Below are 13,113 nucleotides of genomic sequence, written 5' to 3'. Positions count from 1 at the left end.
GTGCATCGTTGTAAAACATACAAATTGTTCTCAATCGATTGCTAACCGTTTACAAAAAATCGTGTTTAGAGTAATGTTATCATAAATGTCTCGTATTGACAAAAATACCTACATTTATAAACTAATTGGTAATTATTTAAACATAAAAAAAATTACGGTTTGTGGTTATCATGCCTCGCTACTGAGCAATTACAGTATACAGTTACAATTTGGCAGTGAGTGTTGTAACGAAGGTCAGGAGATAAGCGGTTTTACGAAGCTTGTTAGGGACATGTGGGATCCATGACAACAGCTTATCGCGAAAACTCCTCCTCGGTTATCATAGACTAGAGATTTATTTACGTCACAACGTACACCCAAACATAAATAAATCACCCCATTTCCAAAAATTATGAGAGACTTCGGTATGGTAAGTTTCTTATAACTGGTACAAAGAAATCACGATTAGAATTACGAGCATCAATAATTTAATGTAAATGATGTTGTTATTTGCCTGATTTTTTATTGGTGAAGATGTATTAAGGGCTCACTATAAATATCCTCCATGAAAATGGTCTGCAGCTTAATTTAAAAATACGTCTAAGAAAATTCAAATGTTTTCGGGACAAAAACTATATATATACTAGCTGACCCGGCGAACTTCGTATCGCCTAAGTTATAGGTTTCCCCTAAGACAGACCGATTGAAAGAAAGTACCGTTACGTTTAATTTTCAAGATGATCTCGTTCGCATCGCTCAATCACGTCCTGGTTGAAGTTCGTTCGCTACGCTCACTCACCTTTGGGTTGGAGCTCGTTCGCTACGCTCACTCACCTTTAGGTTGGAGCTCGTTCGCTGCGCTCACTTGCCTTCAGGTTAGCTCGTTCGCTACGCTCACTCGCCTCCAGGTTGAAGTTCGTTCGCTACGCTCACTCACCTTTTGGTTGCAAATTAGCTGTTGTCATAAATGTAAAAGAAATAATAGTGCTGCACCCTGTTGGTAATCCTTGTAACTTTAATGCTATTGAACATCATAGAACAGAACCAACTTGTTTAATTGAAACAGCTGTTAAGATTCATTAATTCCATTTCTCATAAGGTTAACATGGGAAACTCCAGAGCCACTGGGGCGGAGCCCTTTTAAGAATTTCGAAACGGGAAATAGTTTACGTCCGATTCGCATACCTACAGAATTTACACACCAAATTTCATAACGATCGGTGAAGTCGTTCCGGAGGAGTTTGCAGACAAACACTGTGACACGAGAATTTTATATTTATATATATTAGATAAAAGGCAAAGCCCTCACTGACTGACTGACTGACTGACTCACTCACTCATCACTAATTCTCCCACTTCCCATTTGCCTAGGAGGCTGAAATTTGGTACACTGATTCTTTAGGCATTAAATAGGAAAACTAAGTAGTTTTTATTCTGATCGGACTCTCGGGCTCCGTGGCTCTGGAGTTTCCCATGTTAACCTTATGAGTACTCATATTTTTAACAGCTGTTTCAGTTAAACAAGTTGGTTCTGTTCTATGATGTGCAATAGCATTAAAGTTACGAGGATTACCAACAGGGTGCAGCACTATTATTTTTTTTTTAATTTATGACAACAGCTAGGTGAGTGAGCGTAGCGAACGAACTTCAACCTGGAGGCGAGTTAGCGTAGCGAACGAGCTAACCTGAAGGCAAGTGAGCGCAGCGAACGAGCTCCAACCTAAAAGTGAGTGAGCGTAGCGAACGAACTTCAACCAGGACGTGATTGAGCCATGCGAACGAGCTCATCTTGAAAATTAAGAAGTTAAACGGGCAAAGCCCGCGGGTACAGCTAGTCTTACAATAAACCCGTGAGTTATGAGATAGACACAATCATAATGACAAATTAAATTAAGTGTCTTCGTTAATAATGAGCCACTTGTTACATTAGAAAACTATTATATGAAAAATAGAGAAACCTCATTCAAGTTCAAAATTATTTTTAAGGCTATTTTATCGTGTACCTAAACAAATTTTAAATGGTCTTTTACTTAAATGAACGCCAATCGTAAACACAAAATATAGACCATTCATACAGGGTCCAAGATAAAGTAACTGAGTCTAAAATAAAGTATTTCTAATCAATGAAACCTATTAAAATAACATAATAGTACACTTTAACACTACCAAAAGTGTAAAAATACTCACACAACAAATACCTAAAGTTTACAACACATATAATCGTTCATAGTAATACTTAATTAATTTGTCTGAAGTTTTATTTGCACAAACTTTATGAAACAGAGAGATAAGAAAACTATTCAAAACCAAGTTTATTACAACTAAACGTAAAATCGCTTTAGCTTGCGAGACTCAGTGTATGAAAACTTAAAAGTTATGGTCAATCATACATTTCCAACTATACTATAGTTTTTGACTATCTCTAATAGGTTCATGTATTTTTATAGCTTTTGCGTTGTATGTATGTATAAATAATGAAAATAATATTATTGTATGTCTTTGATGGGACAACAGCTTAGGTGGGCTCCGAACCACTAGGTCGTGTCAGTAACAATATAGCTTAAACACATCAGTGGTTGGCGGGAAATTGGCTTAAGGTTCCAAGACACGAAAGCTGAACTAAAAAAATAGAAAGATACAATTTAAAATAAATAAGTACAAGATCTTGTCCAATAGATGCTAGTCGTATGAATGCAGACATAACAATATTCACATGATCTATAACGAATATCAATCGGATTTTGTATTTATACTTGTATTTAAACAAATTATACTCTTATTTAATAACTTCTCCAAATAAAGTGAGTACAAGGGAAACCATAGATTTAAGTTTCCACTGCATTTCAAAATTAGTAGTTTTTTAACATAAAAAAGTCTGCCTGTTCTTAAGCTTTCTGTTCTTAGACACCCAGTATCTACTGATATTCCTGATTGTAAATCATGTATTACAAAATCAAGCAATCCTTGTCAAGAAAGTAGCCTAGATATCAGAGGCTGTAGACTCAATGAATTAATTACTTAAAAGGGAATATATCTTGATACTTACATTGCCTGAAGCTGAGTTAGGTTGTTGAACACTCCCTCTTCAAGCTCTGTCAAGTGGTACACATCTATCATAGAACTGAAATAAGGCAAGGTTGTTAAATCTTTATATGCAAATTCAAGAAACAGAATAATATAAGGAACATGCATTATTGAACGATTAAAGGGAACGATTCTTAACTCTTTAGAAGACCATATTTAAAAAAAAACTTTTAATATAGTCCACCCTATAGTAAAATAGATCCACCCCTACAGTAAAAGGTATATCTTAAGCATTGTAGATTTATTAAATGAATACTTACCGAAATTAACTATTACTTGCAATATTGCATGGATTCATACTTCAATTAAAAACATTTACATTGTTGCTTATACCAACAATAAGTTAGTTAGTTTTGTTCCAAATCTTTTTTCAAAACGGTGGATACAAATACTGACTTCTGTCTTAAAGCTTATCCGTTTGTAAACTCATGTTTCTATTCATTGGATCGGGTTTCTGTTGATAAAAGCTGCAGGCCACAGACTCGTGGTATCGGTTGATTAAATAGTATAAAGAGTGATTTGGCAGTACCCGTAGTATTCTCTGAACTACATTCCACCAATTACCAGCTATAGCTCATTTACACTATTTTGAATAATATAACGTTTTTCCATAATCGAATGAACGAAGTACTCATAATTGGAACGAAGTGCATATCAAAACCAATTTGTATGAATAGAACAGTCTTCTTTCTCATACGTGACTTTAAAGCGTACTCCTAGTTTTATTTTTTGAATAAATAAGACTAATCGTATTTCATGCACTGGTAATTCCTTTTTTATATTTGTAAACTAACCTACACAAACTTATAAAACCTGCAATTTAACTAAACTAAGGTATAACATTATACGTTATTACTCTCTTAGTATGAAGGGAAAGAAGCCCGGAAAATAAACTGATGACCTGTGAATAAACAACTGTATCTAATATAAAAGAGGGCTCGCCCATAGAATAGACTTGGTATTAAGAATAATAAGTCAACAACAACAACCACCACCATTCCTCTTCTTTTATGTTGAGGATTTGGTAGGAGTTTCAACAATATTTTGATGTTGAAAGACAAGGTTATCTATACCCAAAATATAATTTTTAGAGAGTTAAAAAACACTTCACATGTCCTGTTGTCATTTAATTACAGTAATATAATTTCCCTAACTATGTTAAAGTTTTAAAGTTGATCCTTCAGAAGAGAACCTTCTTGAGCAGTATGATACTTTTGAGTATTCTTGAGCTCAAGCCGATCTTTTGCTGTGTTGGATGAGGGCGATTTTGAAATTTAAAAATGAAGAAATTGTCTTTGGAGTTACCGGATATCGATGATCTGCCCAATATCGTATATTTCAGTTTATACATATAAACATACTTATAAGCTAATAATGCTATTAAGTACAGGGTGCTTTTATTGTATCTGTATAACGTTATTGTATTTACCTAGGTCAATTACCAACAGAGTCAACTTACAAGTCAGTGAGGGTGAGGGTGAGACGTTTTAGCGAGTCAGCGGCTAACCTGACGATGCCTGCTCTGGCTATTGTACTGAAACAAACAAACAAATACAAAGGCCTCACAATACCTGCTCTGGCTACTGTACTGAAACAAACAAACAAATACAAAGGCCTAAGAATACCTACTCTGGCTACTGTACTGAAACAAACCAACAAATACAAAGGCCTCACAATACCTGCTCTGGCTATTGTACTGAAACAAACAAACAAATACAAAGGCCTCACAATACCTGCTCCGGCTACTGTACTGAAACAAACAAACAAATACAAAGGCCTCACAATACCTGCTCTGGCTACTGTACTGAAACAAACAAACAAATACAAAGGCCTCACAATACCTGCTCTGGCTACTGTACTGAAACAAACAAACAAATACAAAGGTCTCACAATACCTGCTCTGGCTATTGTACTGAAACAAACAAACAAATACAAAGGCCTCACAATACCTGCTCCGGCTACTGTACTGAAACAAACAAACAAATACAAAGGCTTCACAATACCTGCTCTGGCTATTGTACTGAAACAAACAAACAAATACGAAGGCCTCACAATACCTGCTCTGGCTACTGTACTGGAACAATCAAACAAATACAAAGGCCTCACAATACCTGCTCTGGCTACTGTACTGAAACAAACAAACAAATACGAAGGCCTCACAATACCTGCTCTGGCTACTGTACTGAAACAAACAAACAAATACAAAGGCCTCACAATACCTGCTCTGGCTACTGTACTGAAACAAACAAACAAATACAAAGGCCTCACAATACCTGCTGTGGCTATTGTACTGAAACAAACAAACAAATACAAAGGCCTCACAATACCTGCTCTGGCTACTGTACTGAAACAAACACACAAATACAAGAGCTTCACAATGTAGATCGTTCAAGATATATTAAATAAGAAAATACCAATCTTTTCACCTGAGTTATTATAAAAGTATCAACCGGCATGGAGTGGGAAAGATCAACACTTTTACAATGACGACAACCTGGGAATGACAGACTCGTATTTTTACGTTGGATAAACATAATTCCTTCTAGAAGACATACGCTAAAACATATTACTTGACAGAGGCTTGAAAGTAAATATGAACGGTAAACACATGATTCAGCACTCGGAGACGAAAACAAACCGGATGAAAACTCATCTTCTGCTCCTTCTTATATTTAATAAATGCCACGTGACATGAGCATATTACAGATATATTTACTGGTGGTCGGGATGAGGCTTACACTTTAAAAATAATGTAAACCTTTTTATTATTTTTATTTTGTAATTATTTTGATATATACTTGATTGATCTTAGTTAATGGCATATAACTCTCGTATGGCCATCCATTATACTTTCCATATAACATTTAAATAGGAAAACTTCCTACCATGCAGATTACATTAATTATGAAATTACCATAGTGAAATCCGCTCAATCAATTTTAATTGATTTTAAGTAATTGTAAATAAAAATACCCTCGCCGCAGCAAACCTGCCGACTAAGCGAATTTCCATTTTTCTGAATTGATTTTCAATCAAATATATTTAAATAACATTAGGATTAATGAGTACCTAGGTTTGCTGCTACAAGGAAACTAATAAAGTGTGTTTTTCGTAAAATATTAATAGCTTAGTATAAAATAAATAAATTTGCCAAGTTGGATCAAAATATATCCATAAACAAGCAAACTACAACATTTTACAATATTCTCCATTAGAACGACGTCGGAATTTTAAATTAAGTTTTTTTCTTCGTAACCAATAATTCTACAAAAATACTTAGATTTACTAAATTATTTGTTTTTTTGACTCTTTAAAAATGTCTAAGGAGAAATTGGAAAATTTTTTGTTATGAGGGTCAAAAATGAGAAAACCCAATTTTTACCCCATAAAACTTCCAGTAAAACCCTGTTTGCATGGTCCGATCATGCTGGTTTGCGAACTCATTCAAGTTTATCCCGCCTTACACCTTTCAACCAAATTTCATCAAAATTGGAAAAAAATACTCAAGTTATCGCGTTCACGGATATATATATATATATATATATATATATATATATATATATATATTTATACAAATTTGAACGAATGGTGTTTTTGGCCTCTGGGGACATCAAAATGAAAAAGTAAATCGGTCCCGGGCCTAAGTCTTACCGTGCCACCTACGGTAATAGCTACTTCCCTATAGGGAAATTCACTAAAAGAAAAAACACTTGCAAGGATAAGATTTTTTAGTTTGATTAAAGAACATTTTTTAGGTTTTCCAATTCTTTGGATCAAAATAAATCAAGAAATACGAAACAGATTGATTTCTCTTCTTCACCTTGGAAACTTTATACGTTTAGCTCCTCGTGTATTAATTATATCAATGTATTTATGAGTTACTGTTTATAAAATCGGTGATATTTAATCACTTGGTCCACGTGCAGGTATATTACACGATTAAAGGAAATTGAGCGCATCCATTAATGGCCTCGGTAATAGCATTCGATATAATATGCAAACCAATCATAAATTATATCAGCAGAATGCTTAAAATTCAAAAAGCCAGTTTGTAGCTCGGTAACCGAAGGATTTGCAATTTAGTGGCCTTTGATTGTGACATTTATCCCACGTCCCGCCGAGTGTGAAATTGACTGACGCGTGTATGTATCTCCACTGATTTATATTACATTGCAAGCCTACCTGTGTATACACATTTTAAATATTACAATGTTATTTTTCATAGAAACCAGCTATTGTGTTGATTATACACTGTAATACAGGTAGCTATTTTGAACCTTGCAGGTGATGACATAATTATCTGTTCCAGGACACAGTTTGCACCACCATAGAGGAATATTGATTACCAATTAAACATAGTAATCCGTAAACACTTCAAAACTATACTTTATTGCGGAATGTGGGTTTATGTAGTCAGTACAAAGATGAATTATGCGGAAGCTTGGAGTTACTACTCGTAGATCTTATCAAAAATAAAGTCCCAAAATCTTCTCAACTAATGCTAGTGGGTTATTGATTTTTTTTACTTACGAAGAATTATTTCACTTGATTATGCAGTTTTGGGCTACCTACGAATTTACACCTGGATAGTCACCATTTGTAAATGTAATTATTTAACTGAGATTATATTTAGTCCAATATAGTCAGCCATAGTGAGGTTTAACATTAATTTATTTTATTTTCGACGCACCTTTTAAAAATATTGTGAATACATCTTATGTCTCATGTTGCACTGCAAATAAAGTAATTCTAAGCTCTTTTAGTACATAAATTGGCTATAAATAACCTGATTTAATCATAAAACCATCCTTGGAACAATAGTTTAAAGCAGTATGTTGATCCTTATTACCTCATATCAAGGTGAAAGTAGAATCAATAAGAAAGTTAACAGTTAGAGAGGAATTGACTGTGCTTTGTGTGCATCATCTATCAAAGTCTTTTTATCTTCTTGGAAAATCTGATGAGAAATAGTACACTCAATTTAAACATGTTTTCACAATTTTTTTTACTACAGATACAACTAATACGGTTGGTTGTAAGCTAAGTTTCCGTGGTTCATTTATTTATAACGTGTATTATCCCTAATATACCCTAACCTATACCTCCTATTATACACTGATATCCCTAGTACCCTAATATTTTCCACATGTGATCCTACATGACCGGCTTTATATTGTAATAAATCTCATGTAAGACACATATCAGCGAAGTTAGTTAAGATTCATTGGAGCCTAGACGTTCTGACTCATAAAACAATTAAAAAACTACAAAAAAATTTCTAATTTTTACATTGCACTAGCTATTAAAATTAAATCACTTTGGTTAAAAAAATATATATATAGATATGGCAAATTACTCTTCAGCAGCTTTTTGAAAAAAAGCATTGGGCATAGCATTGTATATGGCGGGCAAATCCAAGATGGCCATAACCTCCCTTGGAAAACAATTCAAAACTACAACGAACATTTATAATCTCACAGTGTCCTTGATACACTATAATCACTTTTGTGTCTGAAAAAATATTTGGATGATAATTAATTAACTCTTCAGCGGCGGTTTGAAATTATCCAAGATGACCACTCCAAGGACTCTTAACTAAGGCGTTTGTATTTCATTTCGGTGAACGATATACAACCATACATAGCATACAGAGTCTCAACTCAACGCAATCCCACATCTAAAATAAACAAACAAATTTCTATCACAAATAGTTTGTAGCGAATAAGAATAATACTTTCCTCAATCTTAATAATGATAGTGAGAAAGACCTGACAACTCATTACTTTTACGTTTTATCTCTTGGCCTGTAGGCTATGAACAATACTATAGTTTGTCATGCAATAATCGAATATTTCCTGTAAAAACTGATATGTATGATTTCAAAATTTGACTAGTGATTTGTTAAATATTATAATAAACAGGTATGTCCATTTTTATTCCGTAAAAGTAAACGTCGTGTCGTTTGGAGTTAATTCATGTCAATAAAGATGTCTTTACAAGGCAAGTTTACTAACCAAATACAACATTTGTCAAACATCTACCTAATCTGGTTGTAATGTAATTTTAGTAGAGCTAACTACAGATCCTGTGAATAGCTCACGTTCAGTCCCTTAGGGGAAAACTCTAAGAACCCAGTTAAAAATATTTAAGCCTTAATTAAACTTTCTTTAGCTCTCGCATGTTCAAATCCCCAGAGAGACAAGAAAGACGTAATTTCCGGCCGTCTGCCATTAATTTCTGCGACTTCTAAAATGAAATGAACTTTGTTATGTAAGTTTCCAACCAAGTTTGAAGTCAACGATAAATTTTAACGATACACAAAGCAAATATGTTAAGCACCTTGGAGGTGAACTGCATTTTTGACAAATCAATACAGTCTGAAACCTTTAACCTAAGATCAATATAGTCTAATTTAACTCTTTGGACCTCTACACGTCCTTGCAAAATCCAACTTTTTATCATACACTAAAATTAAAATTAAAATAATTAGATGTGCAGAATATCCAATCACTACCTTGACCCTATGCATAGTTAATTACCAACATTTTAAGTTTCACTCTCCGGCGTAACTATGTATGGCTTGTTTGACCACATTTTGGTAGTGAGATTTTTAAACCAATTTTTCCAATTTTTTTCTAGCTTTTATTTTTCAAATACGCCACGTTGGGTTTAGGTAGATTCTGGGTGTAATAAGGGAGAGCTGATAAGAGAAAAACTCGATAAGAAACTGGTGAAAACAAAGTGACGATGAAGTATAGCTATACCATACCAAGGCTATAAGGACGCATTACTAGATGAGATTTTTTTCTACAAACAGAAGACTCATTCCTTCTGATTTTGTTTTAAGGAAGGGAATAAATACTAGTATTTAATTCAGTTTAACCTCAAAATTCTTAACTGTCGAGATCAAAAGGAACGATGTTAAGATATGGTGTTTGACTTGCTCACCAAACAAAGGCCAATTTTATCTTCTGGTCTGATGTGAAAAAATATCACTTTCATGAATCAATTATGCATTTTTATGGTAAAAGGGTGAAATTCTAATGAAATATTGGAAAATTTATTTTTAAATCTTAAGATATACTTACAGTCGCCTGATTGTATTAGACAAATTCCTCGGCAGCTCAGTGAGGCGATCCCCAGAACATCGACAGTCCGTAGTCTCCTGCAGATCGTGCGAGGCGGTCCAACTCTCACACAGCCCCGAGCCTGCTCCGTGCTCTCTGATGTCCAGTGGTGGCAGTAACGACTCTGAGCTGTCGTCACTGGAGCTGGAGCTGCTGATGGCCCTGGACATACATCACATACACTGTAGTGCCCCCTGGGTCCAGCTCTCACACAGTCCCGAGCCTGCTCCGTGCTCTCTGATGTCCAGTGGTAGCAGTAGCGAATCTGAGCTGTCGTCACTGGAGCTGGAGCTGCTGATGGCCCTGGACATACATCACATAGTGACATACATCACTGTAGTGCCCCCTGGGTCCAGCTCTCACACAGTCCCGAGCCTGCTCCGTGCTCTCTGATGTCCAGTGGTGGCAGTAACGACTCTGAGCTGTCGTCACTGGAGCTGGAGCTGCTGATGGCCCTGGACATACATCACATACACTGTAGTACCCTCTAGGTCCAGCTCTCACACAGCCCCGAGCCTGCTCCTTGCTCTCTGATGTCCAATGGTAGCAGTAGCGAATCTGAGCTGTCGTCACTGGAGCTGGAGCTGCTGATGGCCCTGGACATACATCACATACACTGTAGTACCCTCTAGGTCCAGCTCTCACACAGCCCCGAGCCTGCTCCGTGCTCTCTGATGTCCAGTGGTGGCAGTAACGACTCTGAGCTGTCGTCACTGGAGCTGGAGCTGCTGATGGCCCTGGACAAACACCACATACACTGTAGTACCACCTAGGTCCAGCTCTCACACAGCCCCGAGCCTGATCCTTGCTCTCTGATGTCCAGTGGTGGCAGTAACGACTCTGAGCTGTCGTCACTGGAGCTGGAGCTGCTGATGGCCCTTGACAAACACCACATACACTGTAGTACCACCTAGGTCCAGCTCTCACACAGCCCCGAGCCTGATCCTTGCTCTCTGATGTCCAGTGGTGGCAGTAACGACTCTGAGCTGTCGTCACTGGAGCTGGAGCTGCTGATGGCCCTGGACAAACACCACATACACTGTAGTACCACCTAGGTCCAGCTCTCACACAGCCCCGAGCCTGCTCCTTGCTCTCTGATGTCCAGTGACGGCAGTAGCGACTCTGAGCTGTCGACACTGGAGCTGGAGCTGCTGATGGCCCTGGACATACACCACATACACTGTAGTACCCCCTAGGTCCAGCTCTCACAAAGCCCCGAGCCTGCTCCGTGCTCTCTGATGTCCAGTGGTGGCAGTAGTGACTCTGAGCTGTCGTCACTGGAGCTGGAGCTGCTGATGGCCCTGGACATACATCACATACACTGTAGTACCCTCTAGGTCCAGCTCTCACACAGCCCCGAGCCTGCTCCTTGCTCTCTGATGTCCAATGGTAGCAGTAGCGAATCTGAGCTGTCGACACTGGAGCTGGAGCTACTGACGGCCCTGGACATACATCACATACACTGTAGTGCCCCCTGGGTCCAGCTCTCACACAGTCCCGAGCCTACTCCGTGCTCTCTGATGTCCAGTGGTGGCAGTAGCGACTCTGAGCTGTCGTCACTGGAGCTGAAGCTGCTGATGGCCCTGGACATACATCTTATGTACACGTGAGACTGTCAAGTGTGGTGGCTTAAGCCTTTAATCATATGAGTAATGTTAAAATCTTTTTTGTATAATTAATACAAGGGCAATAATTTTATGACTATTCTATGAATGACGTTGAATATCAGAAAATAATTATATTTTAACTTTAAACTTAAATTCATTCTACAATTGCACTACAATAGCAACTACAACATCAGATTACAAAACATAGTTTGTTATAACAATAATTAAACATGAGTTTATATGCTTAAAGATTATTTTCGCCATACCAAATTGATGGAGAAAAATATAATTTATAATGAGTAACACCATTGTACAAATACTGTGGTATTATGTGTAAATTTTATATTTTAACCAATTACCCATTCTAAAAACCACTCGAAATGTCGTTCCTAATGTGTACGACTTTCCTGAGAAAGCTCTCTCTACTAGTTTGACAACATCTCAATCCATTACACTCCCCCCCATCCATTCCATTCTCTTCACCTCCTTCTTAAAACACTATAAAATAATTAGTACCTTAGGTTTGGGATTGTATGGCACTGTTAGCGTCTGTTAATGTGAATAGGCAAAATAAAATTAATTGGTCTGCACCTAATGGTATGTTTTTACAATTAAAAAATAATTAGTGCACAATGTGTTTTCATTAAAAAGAGTAGTTATTTGGCATGCATTCCTCGGACATTTTTCTTAAGGTACAATTAGAAACTCTAGTTATCTAGTTATTTTCTGTAAGGTGATTTGTCAATTCAACTCAGTGTGGGAAAATATGTAAGGAAAAATAGACAATGGGAGAAAGTAATTATCACCACATCTACCAAAAAAGAAAGCCCATCATCCAAAACCTAAGCGTATTATTACTACCATTAAAACGAAAATTGTTAATCTGCCACATCTGTATTTGTCCCAGAAAGAGACCCTTTAATATGATGTGTGCTTTGCTGAATGGACACATTATGTGTCACGAGAAATTGATGATACATGTTATTCACAAATTGAAATTTGGATGTAGTCTATAACCAATAATTGACATTAATATATCAAAATGTGAAATACAACAAATATAGATAGTTTAAATGCAATTTACATTATTATATCCGTATTTTATTGATGCTATCTATATATTACTATATATGGCAAATAAAAAGATGGTGAATTAGTTTTAAAATTAAAGTTATAATTAATGTCAAAAATATAATCATAAGATTCGGTTATTTAAATTTAGGGATTTTTGTTGTTTTCAACAGGATCTTTCCAGGATTTTTGATTTATTTGCGTAATTAATGACGAAAACAATGTAAAATGAATAAGAAACTGAA

General features: G+C 36.2%; 1 protein-coding gene across 1 annotated transcript in view; it reads right to left on the bottom strand.

Annotated features, from left to right (window-relative positions):
• LOC129002095 (thyrotropin receptor-like) overlaps positions 1–3,096 on the bottom strand; it is a 43,607-nt gene extending 40,511 nt beyond the window's left edge. The window contains exon 1 of the mRNA XM_054429635.1: positions 3,026–3,096. Within this exon, the coding sequence (XP_054285610.1) occupies positions 3,026–3,096 (71 nt within the window). The remainder of the gene's footprint in view (positions 1–3,025) is intronic.
• Positions 3,097–13,113: the final 10,017 nt, after the last annotated feature.

This window comes from Macrosteles quadrilineatus, unplaced genomic scaffold, assembly GCF_028750875.1.
Source record: "Macrosteles quadrilineatus isolate MER2022 unplaced genomic scaffold, UCM_ALF_1.0 Scaffold_1__1_contigs__length_201487025, whole genome shotgun sequence".
Taxonomy (NCBI): domain Eukaryota; kingdom Metazoa; phylum Arthropoda; class Insecta; order Hemiptera; family Cicadellidae; genus Macrosteles; species Macrosteles quadrilineatus.
This window is presented reverse-complemented; position numbering and strand designations above follow the sequence as displayed.